The sequence below is a fragment of the Rhinoderma darwinii genome, chromosome 1, assembly GCF_050947455.1.
Source record: "Rhinoderma darwinii isolate aRhiDar2 chromosome 1, aRhiDar2.hap1, whole genome shotgun sequence".
Taxonomy (NCBI): Eukaryota; Metazoa; Chordata; class Amphibia; order Anura; family Rhinodermatidae; genus Rhinoderma; species Rhinoderma darwinii.
Window position 1 is genome coordinate 197,077,154 of NC_134687.1, and position 19,233 is coordinate 197,096,386.

A 19,233-nucleotide genomic window follows, 5' to 3' on the forward strand; every position below is an offset into this window, starting at 1 on the left:
GTCTTGGTGACGAGTCCCTCTTCTTCCTCCAGTCTGAACTTCTTTCCTGACGCGGCAGCCTGTAATTGGCTGCAGCGGCCGCGGCAGCCTGTGATTGGCTGCAGCGGCCGCGGCAGCCTGTGATTGGCTGCAGCGGCCGCAGCAGCCTGTGATTGGCGGGAGTTTGGCGTGAGTACGAATGGCTTTGGTGCTATGCACCCATTTCTCTCCTTCTCAGCATTTAAATCCTATTAGATAAGACAGACCGCGTCTGCAGACAAATTTACAAAACCTGCCTCTGGCCCTGGCGCGATATAGGTTATTGTAGCCGGAACGGTGTGGCGTGTGTGACTTGCACTTTATGTTTTATGTAGCGGACACTTTATGGGGTCTCTGTGGATGGCCCTGTTAGATTGGATCTTATCTTTATAGTGTTTTGGAGCACTGTGGATTCCCCAGATATGGGGGCACTATATTTGGATGTGACATGGAGCACTGATTTGCATCGTTATGAGGTCGCTGTAGTTGGCAAATTTATGGAAGTATGTTGTAAGTACGTAGATAATGGCTGGCTAGATTATGGGGGCTCTGACTTTTGCTGACATTGAACATGTCCATCAACTACACATGTGTATCCAAAAACATGTGAAGTCCATCTTTTCCAAAATGCCGCTAGGCAGCGATTTTAGAATGGAAGGGATCATGTGACATCAACTTTGCTTCTGGCACTCTGCCTGGGATTCCAGCTCTGCTCCTGATATCACTGTCCATATATGGACAAAGATGTCAGGGGCAACCCCAGAGCTGGAGTCCCGGGCAGAGCGCTAGTAGGCTCTTCCTGGGACTCCAGCTGAGCTCCTGACATGCCTGGGATTCCTGCTCTGGGGAAGCCCCTGACATCATTGTCGATGTATGGACAGCGATGTCAGATGCTTTCCCAGAGTCCCGGAGCAGAGCCGATAATAGCGCTCTGCCCGGGACTCTGCTCTGGGGAAGACCCTGACACACGGTCCATATATGGGCAGCGATGTCAGGGAATTCCACAGAGTCCCGGAACAGAGCCTGTACTAGCGCTCTGTCCGGGACTCCGGCTCTGGGGAAGCCCCAGACATCGCTGTTCATATGTGGACAGCGATGTCAGGGAATTCCACAGAGTACCCGGAGCAGAGCCGATACTAGCGCTCTGCCCGGGACTCCGCTCTTGGGAAGACCCTGACACACTGTCCATATATGGGCAGCTATGTCAGGGAATTCCAGAGTCCCGGAGCAGAGCCGATACTAGCGCTCTGCCCGGGACTCCGCTCTGGGGAAGACCCTGACACACTGTCCATATAGAGGCATCTATGTCAGGAAATTCCACCGAGTCCCGGAGCAGAGCCTGTACTAGCGCTCTGCCCGGGACTCCGGCTCTGGGGAAGCCCCAGACATCGCTGTTTGTATGTGGACAACGATGTCAGGGAATTCCAGAGTCTCGGAGCAGAGCCAATACTAGCGGCTCTGTGTCCCGCGGGCCACAGATAACAGCCCCAGGGGCCGCATGCGGCCCGCGGGCCGCGTGCTTGAGACCCCTGGTGTATATGTACATGTTTCAATACTGCGTTAGCCACAAGGTCATGAATTTCTCATGACCCACCTTTAAACATGAACCTAACTTCTGTATGTTTCCTGAAGAGAGACATTTTTATTTATTTTTTTGGCCTGTGATTGGCTGCAGCGGCAGCCTGTGATTGGCTGCAGTGGCCGCGGCAGCCTGTGATTGGCTGCAGCGACCGCGGCAGCCTGTGATTGGCTCCAGCGGCCGCGGCAGCCTGTGATTGGCTGCAGAGGCGGTCACGTGACGTGCGTGACCACCACTACAGCCTGTGATTGGCTGCAGCGGCGACATGGATGAAACGTCATCGCTGGAGGCCGGACAGGAGGAATGTAAGTATGAACGTATTTTTTATTTATTTTTATTACATTAAAATTTTATTTTCTGCGTGCCGAGCATGGTACTGTCAATGTTGCTGAAAGAGTTAGTGCAGCCCATTAACTCTTTCAGCACCCTCGACAGTACCATGCTCGGCGCACGGAAATTACAGGTTCGGTCAGAACTAGTTCAGTCCGAATCAAACTTTTTCGTGAAATTCGGCGAACCAGCCGAACCAAACTTTTCATAAGTTCGCTCATCTCTATTTATGACACTTAATTCCAATGTGCATAATAATTTGGAACATGGTGTATGGACATTGATGTCAGGAGCTTTCCAAAAGACAGAGTCCCGGAGCAGAGCCGCTAGCGCTCTACATGGGACTTCTTCTCTTTTTCTGACATCACTATCCATATATGGACAGTGATGCTGTGACAACGGCAGCGACAGTACCCGGCACTTGCCCAGGTTTGCCGGGTGCTGACGTCGGCCCAGCCCCTGTGTATAAGTAGTAACTGTAATGCCCATGGCCGCGGGCTGCCAGGTTTACTTACCTCCTGACAGCCGCAGCCATGGATCAGTGAGCGCTGGTCCCCATCTCCTCCTCAGGAGACGCCAGCGCTCACTTCCGCTTCACTCTGCTTTGTCCCATAGGGTGCACACTCGTGCCCGCTCTTAAAGGGCCAGCGCGCGCACCTGAGTTAAAGACCAAATTGGCCCATAAGCACCCTGGACTATAAGAGGGGCCCAACCCCTTCCTGCATTGCCTGAGCGTTGTTGTTATTTACTTATGTTTGTCTCTGCAAATGGTCCCTTACTGTTTCCTAGTTCCCAGTGTTCCCGTTCCTGCTACCTGTATCCTGTGTCCCGTGCTATCCAGAACCAAGTGCTGTATAGAGTTGGAGTCGAGCTGCGATAAGTACTACGCCTGTCTTGTTACACCACGCCTGGTGTCTGCCTGCTACCAAAGTCTCATCCGAGCCTGTCTTGCTGCAGTCCGAAGTTGCCACAGGTACACCTATTTGAACTATAGACTTTGGCCTGTGTCCTGTTGGCCAGCTACCATACCGTTAAGGCGGTACGGCCCAGTGGGTCCACGCACCCAACGTGACAGTAGCCATATAAAAGCCAGACCAATGAATTTAATGTTTGAGCATCAACAATCTGTGGTTATATGCATGGCTGCGCCTACACCAATGCTGTCTAAGGTCAGTCTAAATCCTTTTTAAGAAACATTTTCCCTCAAGTAACTCCAAAGAAGACATGTGCGGAGAACAAAGAAAGCCTGTTGGGCTGTTCTGCTGTCAATATTTTATGGTACCCTCTTTTCTTTGTGTGAAGTCACCTCATTAGGTGTATTGGTATGGTAGTAATATGGCCTAAAATACCACAACTCATCAATATACATCAATATTGTCACGTTGGGTTTGTGGGCCGACTGGGCCGTATCGCCTTGACGGTATGGCAGCCGGCCAACAGGGCGCAGGTCACAGTCTATAGTTCGTATAGTTTACCAGTGGCAGCTCGGACAGTAGCAAGGCAGGCTCGGCTGGGACTAGGCAGCAGGTAGATTTCAGGCATGGATTAGCAGGACAGGCGTGGAATACAGCACAGCACGACTACAGCTCAGCACGGCACTTGACCAGGATAGCACGGGATGCAGAATACAGGATACAGGTACGGGGAACACTGGGAACTGGGAAAACACTAAAAGACCATTTGCATAGACAAACTTTGGGTACGACAACAATGCTCAGGCATGTGAGGAAGGGGCTGGGCCCTTCTTATAGCTCAGGGTGCTATGGGAGCAATCAGCTCAATCTCCCACCTGCGTGTAAATTTGTCTTCTTAAGTCTGGACTGAGCTTGGGGGCGCACCCTTGTGGTCACTGTGGAACAAGACGGTCGTATGTGCAGACATCTCTGGAGAGAAGGGCGTCGACTGGATGGAAGGAGTTCGTGGTCAGCGACCATGGACGTTACAAATATACATTATGTTATGTATACATGATGTTATCATGTGATAGTTTGCCATAACAAAACAGTGCAGTGCTCTGAAAACACTATCCTGTCATGTACTTTATTCATCTAGAATTTACAATAGTACAGTGATGGTCAATATCACAAGACCTGACATGTATATTATAATATCAAGAACATGTATTTAAAAAAAATAAAAAATACTTAGTATTGTATAGTTTGTGCATTAAGATATTAAATCCATGAAAACGTATGAAATTTGAAACATTTTTCTATGCTATACTTGTGCCAAAACTTCAAATGACGTCACTAACATCAACTATGTCATTAACTGATCCAACTTGCATTGGCTGCATTGAGTAACCTTGCAATTTAGTATATGCCAAACATTTTAAATTGGTGTTCAATCCAGGTTTCCACAACCTATCTATGCTTTTGCATCAGCCCTGATGGTAACTTTTATTATTAAAGGTCATAGCAGAACTATTTGTCATCAATAGTTGTTCGGTTTAGAGAGGATCTGTCACAAGATTTCACAATACACACTGCATGCATTATTAAATAGATCTCTTAGACCTGATGAGGCTGGTGTACTCACTTTGAAAATCCATGTCTGAATGCCTGTATAATCCTTTTTGAGGAGTTTTCCAACCTGAGTCCAGCTAGAGACAGAGAGCTCATGAGTCTATTGTATTCATTAGGGAAACAATCTTCATCCACCTAGAGCTCACAAGCTCCTGGCAGTATCCCTCCTCCTCTGCTGCTGCTGAAATGTCACACATGCTCAGTACAAGCTGCAGCCTCGCTAGCCCTCGAAAAATGTTCAGTTCATGCCGCAGTCTCCCTGGTTCTGCAGTTGAGGAAAGCAGAAGATGAGATTAGAAGTTGTGATTTCACACTGAAACTGCTGCTGGCAGATTGGCTCTCTCACTGCAGAGCCAGGGAGACTGCAGCTTGTAATGAGCACAGGTGATAGCCAGGGTGAAGGCAACTTATACTGAGCATGTGTAAGATTTCAGCATGGTGTGGGTAGGAGTCACTGCTACACTGATAGATGCTTGTCAGCTACAGCTGGGCAGAGATTATGTTAAGCTTATGAATACACTTGGACTCATGAGATCTCTCAATCTCCAGTGGGACTCATAAAAGGCAAATTTTTAATATGAGGCAGGAAAATCTTAAAAAAGATTATACAGCCATTCTAACATGGATTCATCAGGCCTAAGAGATATATTTAATAATTTATGCCATTTGTTTTGTGAAATCAGGTGACAATCCTCTTTAAATTTGTCAGATCCTATATCTAAGTTCATCTGAGCCAAATATGTGACATCCCCAAATATGAAGATAATATACAGGCTCCTTAATAGATGTTTCACCCACTCAGCATACTGTATTCATGAATTATCCCTACAATCCCTGGCAATATGAGATTCCTCGTGATGCCTCCATAGCAATAGAACTGAAAATTTGCAGGTTTGTAGTTATGGGAGCTCTATTGTGATTACACTGATAACTATAGTTATTTTTTTGTTAGAATACCAATTCATTATAAAATATAATGATATTTTAGGTCAAAGAAAATATCGGTTACTTTAGCAATATTGGCAGTTCTCACTGCCTGTTATTTCCTTTGTTTAAAGAGATTGTCTCATCAAGGCAACCCCTTTTCAGCCTGGTGTATCGGTTGATTGCCACGGATCTAGCTGCAGAAGCCATCATCTAACATTCAAGTTTGACTAGGTCATGAAATAAATGGCTGGGTCTGTGTCTGAGCCTTTCTAACTCAAACATTAAAAAATTGGTATTCTTAGAATCATATTCCCAATAAAGATATAATTACAATTAACAATATATACATTTTGCAGCAGAACAATACACATTACTCCAGAAGTTAATCTTACAGCTATAATCTATCACAAAGGGCAAATACTTACCTTATATTACATGATTCAATTAATTAAGGACAATATTAAATTAATTAACAATTATAAATTCATTTAAAATTTTAAAATGTTATATTCAACTTTAAAATAGTAAAATGTATTTATATTTCGCTAAAATGCTACTTCTATAGGTTTAGGCAATAAAAGAAAAGCAATAGCTCCCTTTGTGGAATATAGAGTTTTTAAAAAAATTATATTTTGTACCCATGTATGAGAAAAGCAAAGATAAAGGTCACATTGTATAATTGAAAAGCATTATCTGAAAATTATATGTAATCGGACATCTCTTACATGATCTCTTGTTTACTAGATTTTTCTTCTTTCCAATGGGATTTAACCATAGGTGTTTTTACGCACAGTATTGGTTTATATATAATAAAGTTTACATCTCCCATTTACATATATCCCTATGTAAAGCAAATTATTTTGTATGTTTTGTTTTTTGACTCTTTATACGTATGACATTTATTCCAACATTTTATTTATTGTGCTATATAAAAGGGATTGTCTGGAGTCATTTATTACATATACCCAGCTGCTTATTATCCTTGAACAGTAGAAGCCCCCCACTCAAGGCTTCCTCTATAGGCCAAACCATAAAGCCACTGCATTGATTTTAATGGGCACCGTACAACGATTCATTTCTCCATGTGTAATTTCATTAGGCAGATTGCATATCCATGTCTCTGGAAAAGTTGGATGACAGCCCCCATAAGAGTTTCATTGGTAACAATGTGGGTTTTCACCAGGTTTTTCAAAACTTGACAGTAAGTAAAGGATGTGCATAATCGTTTTAACACAAAAAAAATAATAAAAACCCATACACTTTTTCCAGGTTTTTTTTTTAATGTACAATAAAACATGTATTGTATAATTAGTTAAAAGTACTGTATCATAATAACTACAAGCTATACCTTGTTGTATGTCACTTAATAATACTGATTTCTCTGCTTTGATTTCTAGGAAAACTATACCAAAGAGATAGGGTTTGTCAGGAATTTACCATGCTTGGAACAGAAACATTTTCTGCCATGTAAGTTTTCAAAACAGTATTGTATCTATTATTATATGCTTATTTACTTGTGATCTACAGAAGTATGATATATTTTATAAATGTGCTTTTTGAATTTAAATTACACGAACAACCTAACTTGTCTAACAAAACATTACTGTGGATGGAATACATTCATCACAATTCATCGACTTTTAATTATTATGTCAGTTACCATATAGCAGTCTTCTACGTTGCTCTATTAGATAACTTGTTAAACATTGTATGTTTTTCTCCGGTGAGAATAAGTAATTATTCATTAAACACTCAATTACATTTCCAAACCTCAGACACACTGGGCCATTTACTAATGCTGTCTAATATTTGAACAGCGTAAACTTAGAACAGACAGTCAGCACTTTATCATAGTGACGCACATGATATGATAAATTTGGGGCATCTTGCTAGATATACCTGACACTTTTCTCTTCTTTATACCACCTCTTGGTTGGCTTAGTTTACGTCAGGTTTTTGTTCCAAATTTTGGCACAATTGTGTTGCACACTGACACATTTTAAGCCACCCCCTTTCCATTAGATCATTCCCTATTCATCTAAGCCACACCCCTTGTCTAGCGTGGTGCAAAAAGTGTCTAAAATGGTGCACAGCCACTTATTATTTAACATTGGAGTGAATTGGATTATTGATTTCATGTGATAAATTAATTGTTTTTTGGTTAAAAATACAAATGCATTTGAAAAATTAATATTATTTCCGTGCTCAAATTAAGTCATTAACCCCTTAACAACGTGCCACATACATGTAAGTGACAGCCGTTAAGGGGAAGTATGGAGTGGGCTCACGGGCTAAGCGCATTCCATACTCAGCGGGTGACGGCTGTGTAATATTACACAGCCAACACCTCACTGCAATGGACGGAATCAAAGATAGCTTTGATTCCACCCGTTTAACACCTTAAATGCTGTGGTCAATCGCGACCGCGGCATTTAAATTGTTAGAATCAGGGGGGCGGCTCCCTTCAACGCACCATCAGCCACCCCACAACGTGATCAGGGGATGCCGATGGTTGTCATGGCAGCCTAGGGGCCTAATGAAGGCCCTCAGGTCTGCCATCTTTGTACTGCTTTGAAGACTCTGCCTCTGGCAGGGCCTCAAGGAGACTGTCAGTATAGCGATATACTGCAATACTTTAGTATTGCAGTATATCATGCAAGTGATCAAACGATCGCTGGTTCAAGTTCCCCTAGGGCGACTAATAAAAAAAGTTAAACAAAGTTGTTTTTAATGTTCCCAAAAAAATATTAAAAGTTAAAAAAAAAAAACATTTTTTCACTAAAGCATTGTTTAATAAAATAAAAGTTAACACAACTAGTATCACCGCATCCGTAAAAGTCTGAACTATCACAATATAGCATTAAAAAACATATGCATAAAACACACAAATTGCTGTTTTTTGGTCACCTTAGCTCTACAAAAAAATGAAATAAAAAGTTATCATAAACTTGCATGCACCCCAACTTGGTATCGATGAAAAGTACAGCTCGCGCCATAAAGATTCAAGCCCTCACATTGCTAAATTGTAAAACATAAAACAAAACATATAAATTTGGCATTGTCGTAATCATATCAACCTGTAGAATAAGGTGAACATGTTGTTTTACTGCCTAATAGATGCCGTAAAAACAAACCCCCCAAAAATTAAAGTAATTGCTGTTTTTTGCCCATTGCACCCCACAAATAATTTTTTTCAGATTCTCAGTACATTATGCGGCGCAAAAAAACAAGCCCTCATATGGCTATGTAGATGAAAAAATAAAAAAGTTTGACTTTTGGAAGGCGAGGAGGAAAAAACAAAAATGAAAAAACTAAAATTGGCCTGGATTTTAAGGGGTTAATCTTCAGAAGTAAGTCTTAATGCGAAAGTCTTCAAGTCAAGTGTTAGGCTGGGTTCACACGACCTATTTTCAGACGTAAACGAGGCGTTTTATGCCTCGATTTACGTCTGAAAATACGTCTCCAATACGTCGGCAAACATCTGCCCATTCATTTGAATGGGTTTGCCGACGTACTGTGCCGACGACCTATCATTTACGCGTCGCTGTCAAACGATGACACGTAAAAAAGACGGCTCGTCAAAAGAAGTGCAGGACACTTCTTGAGACGTCATTTGAGCCGTTTTTCATTGATTCCAATGAAGAACAGCTCCAAATTACGGCCATAATTGATGCCTCGCAAAACGCGAGTACATGCAATTACGTCTGAAATTACGGAGCTGTTTTCTCCTGAAAACAGTTCTGTAATTTCAGCCGTAATTGTCCTTATCGTGTGCACATACCCTTAGTCTTGACTACAAGAAACAAACTTCTATAAGTTAAAGCATTTCTCTAGTGACCCACTTAAAACCCACTTGCTGGATTCACACACAGCGGTTTACATTGGCATTTTTTTACTGTTTTTTACTTTAGGTCAAAAATGCTGCAGCCAGATGTAACTTGAAATTCTAGAGTTAATTATTGGAAGAAAAAAATAATAAAATAAAAGTGCCTTTATTTTTCAAATTTATATTTATTTTATATATCTAGAAAAATACACATATATGGTATCTCCATGATCATAACAACCCACATAATAAAGTTAACATGTTATTTTAACCGCATGTTGAACTCCGTAAAAAAATATAAAGAAACAATGGGGGAGTAGCTTTTTATGTCCATTCCCCACCCTGAAAAAATTCTAAAAGTTAATCATTACCGTAATTTATATGTAACCCCAAATGGTTCTATTAAAAAATATATAACTTGTGCTGCAAAAAACAAGCCCATGTACAGCTACATTGACTTAAATAAAAAATGTATGGCTCTTGGAATGCGGCAACATAAAAACTATTATTTTTACATGAAATGTGCTATTACTGAGAAAAAGTAGTAACACATAAACAAAAAACGATACACATTTGGTATCACTGTAATCGTACCGACCCATAGAATAAAGGTAACATGTTATTTATGCTGCAAGCTGAATCGCATAAATTTAAAACGCAAAAAAACACAATGGTGAAATTGCTTTTTTTTCCACCCCCGTAAAAAAAAGGTAATAAAAGTTAATCAATTATCTATAAGTACCCCAAGATAGTTATATTAAGAGATGTGACTCGTCCCGCAAAAAAACAAGCCGTCATACAGTTACACCGACGTAAAAATGAAAACGTCATGGGTCTCGGAATGCGGCAATGAAAATAAGAAATAAGATACTTTGTCCTAAAGACCCAAAACATGCTGGTCCTAAAGGGGCTAAATCGAATCTATTACAATCTAATAATCCTAATTTTTAGTAATGCAGTGTATTCTGTATTGTACAATTTGCAATGGTGTATTATAATTCACAGTGCTCCACTGATTGCAAACAGATGGCGTCGGATTGATGTCCAAATAATAGCAAGAACATATACTGCTGACTGTTTCATTGCATTAAACTGCATTAATAAATGTGTCCATGCTGTGTCTGCTCTATATCTGAATCCGTAAATGGACATACGTTTTTATTATCTGGGCTTTTATTTGATTATTCCGCTTCCAAGAATACATCTATTGATATAGTTTGTTCTCTTTAGAGCGGTCATCATGAACAGCAGGAAGTATTCCAATGCTACTTTTGAAGAAATAGGTCACCTAGTGAAAGCCATAGTCTCACTGGCAGTAACATGCTGCGCAACAGGAGCCGCTGCTGACTGTTATGACAATGGGGTAACTTTATAACTTGTATCCATTCCTAACAATAGGGTTCTCTTTCTAAAAGCTAACAATAATTTTTTTCTTTAGTTTGTCAATAAACATGTTTTCCCAGAGTTACAAAAACTTATTTGATGTTGTAGTAAGAAAATCTTTAAAGCATAACTGAATATAATTCAGGTGACCTCCTGCTGACAACTGCTAAGAATCATCTGAAAATGTATCTCTGGGTATTTTCTATTTACTGTAGAAATGCTGTCTTTAAACACTTAGGCCATATTCACATGAAAAAAACAGCCATTAAAAATTGATCAATTGTCAGTTTTTCATGGCCATTTTGCATCAGTGTGTTTCCAAATTTTCATCCATTTCCCAGCCATTTGTCACCTTTTTTAACAGCCGATTTTTATCTGCGTGCCATCCGTTTTTTACGTCCGTTTAACAAAAGGATGAATTTGATTCTCATTTTTATTTGTCCCAACCCTCTGAAAATACCACAGTGCCCTTGTAAATAGTGCCACAATGCCCCTGTAGCTAGTGCCACTGTGACCACTGTAGATAGTGTCCACATAGATAGTGCCAAACTGCCCACTGTAGCTAGTGCCCACATATAAAGTGCCATTGCCCACATAGTGCCACAGTGCCCATGAACATAGTGCCACACACAGTGCCCATGTAGATAGGGGATTACGGCATCTCAAAGCTCCCAACATCACTGTCCATGTATGGACAGTGACGTCGGGGACTCCTCCAGTCCCGAAGTCCCCGGCCAGAGTGTTTCCGATGCTCTGGCTGGGGACTCTGTAGTGTAAGGCCCCTGACATCACTGTCCATAAATGGACAGTGACATCAGAGGCTCTATCTAGGAGCGCAATCCGAGAACAGTGCATTGTTTCGAATGCTCTGGCGGGGGATTCTCGCATTACAAAGCTCCAAACGTCACTGTCCATATATATTCAGTGACGTCAAGGGCTTTCCCAAGACAGGAGTCCCTGGCCAGAGCCATTGTGAGGGCTAGGATCAGTTTTTAAAGGCCGTCACAAGGATGGCTTTCTAAAAACGGCGTTTAAAGACTGATTCAATGACCTCTATGAAGCTGTCGGGCCGTGAAAACGAACAAAAATAGAACTTGTTCTAAGTTTTTTATGGCTGTGTGAATACACCCATAGAGCTTTATTTTTCTGAAAATGGCCGTGTGACAGCTGTAAAAACATCACACGGCCGTTTTTAACTGTCGTATGAATATAGCCTTAGGGCCTGTTCACATCACCGTTCGCTTTCCGTTCCGGGGTTCCGTCTGAGGTTTCCGTCAGGTGAACCCCACAACGGAAAGTGAAAGTGAAACCACCGCTTCCGTTTCAGTCACCATTGATATCAATGGTGACAGAAAAATCGCTAATGGTTTCCGTTCGTCACCATACCGGCAGGTTTCCGGTTTTCCGACGGAATCAATAGCGGAGTCGGAACGGAAAGCGAACGGTGATGTGAACAGGCCCTTACAAAGAACAAGTGTTACTGATAGATTTAATTGATCCTTGTATTTCATGATCTACTAAAACTATACGTATGTTTGAAGTGACTTAAATGTGTATTAGGGTATGTGCACACGAGAAGTGGCTTTTACGTCTGAAAAGACAGACTGTTTTCAGGAGAAAACAGCTGCGTCGTTTCAGACGTAAAAGCTCCTCCTCGCATTATGCGAGGCGTCTTTGACGCTCGTAAATCTTGAGCTGCTCTTCATTGACTTCAATGAAGAACGGCTCAAATTACGTTGCAAAGAAGTGTCCTGCACTTCTTTGCCGAGGCAGTCAATTTACGTGTCGTCGTTTGACAGCTGTCAAACGACAACGCGTAAATGACAGGTCGTCGGCACAGTACGTCGGCAAAGTTAAAGGTTGCTACATCTGTATATTGGCTATAAGAAGAACTGAAACTAAAGCTTAGTCTAGGCAATTGTAAGGTTCCTCAATGGCATAAGTCCAGAGACCTTTCTTCTTTGGTGATCGCTACTTTATCTCACATATGTCCAGTACTGAGAACCTCCAGAAACTTGTAGATACATATGAGCAAATTCTCTTTCTATAGGACTTACTTTTATAAGCTGTGCACTTTTTTCTAGTGGCCCTTCAAGAGATTTTTAACTCTGGCTATGTCTACAGTATGATATAAATTACCTTCTTGCACAAGTAATGAACCTGTACTCAATAGTCAGTGTAATTTGATGTAAGCAGTGGGATACCATAATAGAAAAGTTATGATGAAATGGAAATTTCATTCCACCATTACTTTTTTTCTGTTAAATGTGAATCATAGTCAAATGTGATATGCATACTTAACATACAGTAAAAATTATGCAGTGTATTTATGCATGGTATCCATGGTCTATATACGGATGTAGCCAAGTTTATCTTGACTGATAACTCACATGATGTTACACAACAAAAGCCATTGAAAAATCGTTGAAAAAGTCAAGTTAAAGTTTCTTGCCATTGTGTATTTAATATGGTAAAAGTCAAGATAAAGATGGCTACATCTGTACCTTTCTGTCCTGTCAATGTACAGATGTAGTAATCCTTATCTTGACTTTGATAACTTGCTTCACAATGATAACTTATCAGTTAAGCCATTGAAAACCATTGAAAAAGTTTCATACCACTGTGTTTTTAATGCGTTAATATTCAAGTTAATGATCGCTAAACCTGTACGTACAAATTTAGTGGCCTGATGATAATACAGTTTCCTTGCTTTAATAATTCCCAACACCAATGCTATGGAGGAACGCCTGAATTTTTTTTCACTCTGGGGGAATCACTAGTTTCTACCTCAAAGAAGGTCGATTTAGGGGGTATGCATTGTATAGTTTTTGCTCAGTGCTATATTCGGGCCCAGATTCGTTAACTTCTTTGCTAAGGATCCTTTGAGCAGAATGAAAGTCGTCCATCCCTACCGTGAAAGTAAAAAGACTTCCTGCTGCTTTCTTCTGAGGAACTGCTGACCAGGTGTCAAGGAATTGCAGGATTTCGCTGAACCCTCATTTGAAAGCACTGCCTTAGATATTCTACATGTTATTCTAAGTGTTGTATGAGTTAAGGCCCTTTTACATCGGCCGATAAGGGGCCGGTGCAGCGAGCGCCGATCAACGAGACATCGTTGATCGGCGCTCGTTTGCTCCTGTCACACGGAGCTAGGGATGGGGACGAGCGGACGTTACGCCCATCGCTCGTCCCCATCCATTATTATCATGTCAGCAGCACATCTCCCTGTTTTTGTGCTGCCGACAATGATAATCTTTTACTTTTTTAAAGTGATACGACCAGCAGATGATTGAGCGTTTGCTCGTTCAACTGCTGATCGCTCCCCTGTTTACACAGGGCAATTATCAGCAACGAGCGTTATATGAACGCTCGTCTGCCCGATAATCGTTCTGTGTAAAAGCCCCTTAAGGTTAGAAAGATTTTTTTTCCAGGAACAATGCCAAAGTCAATGGGGCTGAGCTGTAATATCAGATAAAGCCTATTAAAAAGAGTGCGATTATTTGTCAAGCCAGAGCTCTTGTTCGGGACTGTGAGCTGCTGTTAAATAGGCTCATCACAATATATTGTTTACATTTTGATCCTGGTAAAAATTCCTGAGACTGGTCTAATTTGTATTGGACACTTCTAAAGGCCCATTTACACAGGCCAATGATCGGACAAACGAGCATTGTGTAAACAGGGCAGCGATCACTCGACGATCGAGCAAACACTCGTTCATTGGCTAATTTAATCTTTTAAGCTGCCCTGAAAATCATCGTTGTTGGCAATACATCTCCCCGTGTAAACAAGGGATGCATAGCCGATCGTATTAACAATCATTTGACCCCATACAGTTTACATTGGCACTTTTAACCCCTTAGTGACCACCAATACGCCTTTTCACGTGAGTCACTAATGGGCTTTAGGCTAGGCTGACGCCTTTTCACGTCAGCCTAGTCTAAGTCCTGCACGGGTCTCCCGTGCAGGCAGGAGCTGGGGCTCTGCTGTCTGATGACAGCTGAGCTCCTGCTCCAACACCCGCGATCGAAGTTTACTTCGATCGCGGCCGTTTAACCCGTTAAATGACACCGTCAATAGCGACCGCGGCATTTAACTTTGTTTACAAAGGGAGTGCGCTCCCTCTGTCACCCATCGGCGGCCCGCGAATGCAATCGCGGGTCTCCGATGGGGTGTCATGGCAGCCGGGGGCTTGATAAAAGCCCCCAGGTCTGCCCTGGACATATGCCTGTTAGGACGCGCCGGAGGCACGTCCTAACAGATTGCCTGTCAGATTTACACTGACAGGCAATAATGCTCTGGTATACGAAGTATACCAAAGCATTATAGCAGCGATCGGAAGATCGCACAGTAAAGTCCCCTAGTGGGACTAATAAAATAAGTCATCAATGTGAAATAAAGATGATTAATAAAAAGTACAGTAAAAAAATAAATAAAATCATTTTTTTCCATAAAAAGTGGTTTTATTTAGTAAAAGTGTAAAAAAAAAAAAAAGTACACATATCTGGTATTGCCGCGACCGTAATGACTCCATTAATAAAGTTAATATGTCATTTAAACCGCAAGGTGAACACCGTAAAAAAAAAACGCAAAAAACCATGGCGAAATTGCAATTTTTTTCCATTGCCCCCCAAAAAAGTCATAATAAAAATGAATCAATAAGTCCCATGCACCCCAAAACAGTACCATTCAAAACTACGTCTTGTCCCGCAGAAAACAAGCCCAAAAAATCACTACATTGATGGAAAAATAAAAAAGTTACGGCTCTTGCAAAGCGATGATGCAAAAACAAATAATTTTAGTTCAAAAGTGTTATTATTGTGCAAAAGTCGTAAAACATAAAAAAACCTCTACATATGTGGTATCGCCGTAATCGTACCGACCCATAGAATAAAGATAACATGTTACTTACGTCGCACAGTGAACGGCGTCAATTTAAAAACGCATAGAACAATGGAGGAATTTCAGGTTTTTGTTATAATCCCCCCCAAAAAGGTTAATAAAAGTTAATATAAAAATTATATGTACCCAAAAATGGTGCTATTAAAAAGCACAACTAATCCCGCAAAAAACAAGTCCTCATACAGCTATGTAGACGAAAAAATATAAACGTTATAGCTCTTTGAATGTGACTATAGAAAAACGAATAAAATAGCTTGGTCATTAAGGCCTAAAATGGGCTGGTCACTAAGGGGTTAAAGAAGCTTTATATAAGTGCTGATCGACATGCAATTTTCGGCGATCGCCGCTCATTATGGGCACATATCTGCACGTGTAAACCAGCCTTACGGAGCATTTTAGACTATTATGACACTACTGTATGTATTCAGAGATGTCTAGTACCAAACTAACTTACTCATATATAGAGTGTTTCTAACATATCTCATGTCTGATTTATGATCTATTTTTGTTTTTGTATTTCATTCAGGTTCCCATAAGAGTCGCTTGTGTGAAATATGTATAAACTATGCATATAAAATATTTGAAATGGCAATAAGGCATATGCTTATTTCATTTTAATGTATTAATTACATACTACTTTTATCTTAAGGCATCTGCCTTGTCAGCTAAATCCTGTGATCCGAAGTCTCCATTCCCTAAACACCCTGATGTTGCAAGTTGTTGTGTTCATAAGGGTCTTGAAAGAAAACTGTGTTTGGCTGACTTAAAACAACCTCCAAAAGAATTTCCATCATATGTGGAACAGTCTAATGAAGACGTGTGTGATTCCTTTAAATCTGATGCACAAACATTTTCCATGAGGCAAGTCAAAATACATAATGACTTTTATATCTTATAAAATATGGTGTATAAGTACAATAAACTTGGAAAAAATGGGGAATATCCTCCAGCTCACCTTGTCACAGGTATGGTATAGGTAGTCAGCGCACGGATCCTCGTGTCGGCACACGCAAGGGAAACAGCAGAAAAAGGGAGTTGGAACCAGTGCTGAGAGTAGAAAATCTGTTAAAAACGGGAATCTTCTTCCAAGTTTTAATGTTACTTTGTTAAAAAACAAAACAATGGACTGTGAAAAAATATAGTGGTGACGGGCAGGTAATGTCCGAGGTACAGAGAGTGATGAGGAGATAGGCGGTAGCCTACGCGTTTCAGACCCCTGCTGGGTCCTTAGTCATGGCTTATGATTTGTCTGACTGTGCAGTCTAGACCTTTTGTAGCTGTAGCCAGTCCGACTAGCACCAGTACTTCCATTGGGCCAACTGGGAATACATTGAATGATCTATATTTTATCACAGTGACTGATACTTATCTAATCATCATGCTCTCAGTCAAACTTTCTGCATGAATATATTGCGTATCATAAAATTAAATTTTGAAAAGTTTTACATTTTTAGTTTCTCTCTATAAAACCTGTCCAGTTAAACCTGAATTATTTGTTAGATGATGATAATTTACATAGAGTTTGATATTATATTATGAGAAATATGGCTTGGAAATCTTAGGAAATTGATAAATGTTTTGGGAGGAAGGTCTGAAAGAGAAATAATAGAACCATAAAAAGGAAAAAAAAAACATTGGGAAAAAGTGGGGAGAGATGTGTGTACTGGTAATAATGTACCTAAGAAAGAAGAACAAACCCTAATTGTCAGGCCGGCGTCAGCACCCAGCAAAGTTGGGCAAATGCCGGGCCCCGCTGAACCAGGGCTCAGAGCAGCTGACTTTCTTATATTTCGATTCTGTGTAGTTTATCTGTCATAGGAGAGTAGGAGAGACAACACAGTATATTGCTGTATTCTTTCATCCTATGTAGATTCTCCTACACAATACATTAGTTTATCCTTCGAGTTGCTTCGAGGATGCCCCTGTATATTTAATATATTTTCAGCCATTACTTGTAAGGTGTCTGTCCAGGGTATCAAACTCTGGATCTTCTCTATGGGAGGCAAAAACACTGAGGGTATGTTCACACGCAGTGGCGGATTAAGCAAACCATGGGCCCTGGGCTGTTCCTCAAGCTTGGGCCCCCTTGTCCACCACCGCCCTGCCACGTCATGTCTATATTAAACACCACCTTTCTGTGTGAGCATTGACAAATGAGTGCTACGATTCCCCATGTCAAAGGGCTGTGTCCCTACATATTGACAGTCTCCAACCATCGCTGACAGTATCACACTGTGTAGGGACACATCCTCCTGACAAGGGGAATGGTAACACGCATGTGTCTATTAGTCCTGGGTACACAAAGACTTTATGTGAAATACAAGGATTTCCGATAACTGACATGTCAGGAGAGGTGACAGATCTATAAATGCAATGACTCACAGGTGATGTCTTCACTGATGGGTCGTTCTCTTTTCTTCTCCATCTGACACAGACCGTTATGGCGACTTCTCCTGATGACTGCAGAGTTTCCTGATGAGAAATCTTTTCCCCTTGATTCTGTAGCAATTTTCAGCATCTATAGCAACATAAAAATTCAGACATAAACACCATAAATTGTCTTATACCCCAGACCCCTAAGCAAATTAAGACCCAGGCCCATACATTAACTCAAACCAATAAATTCAGTCCCCAAGAGGTAACTAAACTTTTAAAAAACATTTGGCGTGTCATAGTGAGAGTGATATGTCAGAAGTTTTGATCGATGGGGGTTCCAGCATTGAGACCACCACCGATCACTAAAACAAAGCAGCAGGAATGCTCGGGTGAGCGCTGTTCCACTTCATTTCTGATTGTCTTTCCTCGGCGCGGTGTACGGACTCATAGACTTTCTGTTGTGCCCATACACCGCATGCTCGGATATCAGAGGAAAGACGATCAGAAACAAAGTGGCTCCTCACTCACCTGAGCGCTTCTGCCACTTTGTTTCAGCGATTGATGGGGTCTCAGTGCCGGGACCCCCACCGATTAGAACATTTGACATGTCACTATGACATGTAATTTTTTTTTAAAAGTTTCGTTAGTTACCCTTTAAGCAGTCAGACACCCCTCCCCAGTGCATCTGACTGACTGCTGAGTGCCCTATGGGAGGGTCTAAGCGTCTGACACTTAGGGCGGATTTACACGAGCGTGTGCGTTTTGCGCACGCAAAAAATGCGGCGTTTTGCACGCGCAAAAGACACTTAACAGCTCCGTGTGTCATCACCATATGATGACGTGGTGCTTTTCTGTTTGCAATCATAGTTTTACTGCTGTTGAGCAAATCACGCACGTCCCACGGAGGTGCCTCCGTGTGGCATGCGTGATTTTCACGCACCCGTTGACTTCAATGGGTGCGTGATGCACAAAAAACGCAGAAATATAGGACATGTCGTGAGTTTTACGCAGCGGACACACGCTGCGCAAAAATCACTGACGGTCTGCACTGCCCCATAGACTTACATAGGTCCGTACGACACGCGTAAAAAGCACGCACGTTGCACGGACGTATTACACGTTCGTGTAAATCCGCCCTTATGGCTCTGGGGGGAAGGAGTTATTCCCCTATAGAACCCTCAACAGTCAATCAAACACTCTGACCCCCCCCCCCCCTGCAGTATAATAACTACTGAGGGCTCTATGGGGGAGATTATATTGCTTGGGGGGTTCTGAGCATCTGACTTACTGCAGAGGGCTCTATGGGTGGGAAATTATTTCACACACAAAAAATGTGAGATTAAACACCCTATATACAATTCACACTAACA

The 19,233-nt window shown here is 41.5% G+C and overlaps 1 protein-coding gene across 3 annotated transcripts in view; it reads left to right on the plus strand.

Moving 5' to 3' along the window:
- Positions 1–19,233, plus strand: part of GC (GC vitamin D binding protein) — a 156,788-nt gene that overhangs the window by 83,523 nt on the left and 54,032 nt on the right. For all 3 annotated transcript variants that reach the window (XM_075860691.1, XM_075860690.1, XM_075860689.1), the window contains exons 2-4: positions 6,777–6,846; positions 10,436–10,568; positions 16,137–16,348. In XM_075860691.1, coding sequence (XP_075716806.1) covers positions 6,777–6,846; positions 10,436–10,568; positions 16,137–16,348 — 415 coding nt within the window. The remainder of the gene's footprint in view (positions 1–6,776; positions 6,847–10,435; positions 10,569–16,136; positions 16,349–19,233) is intronic.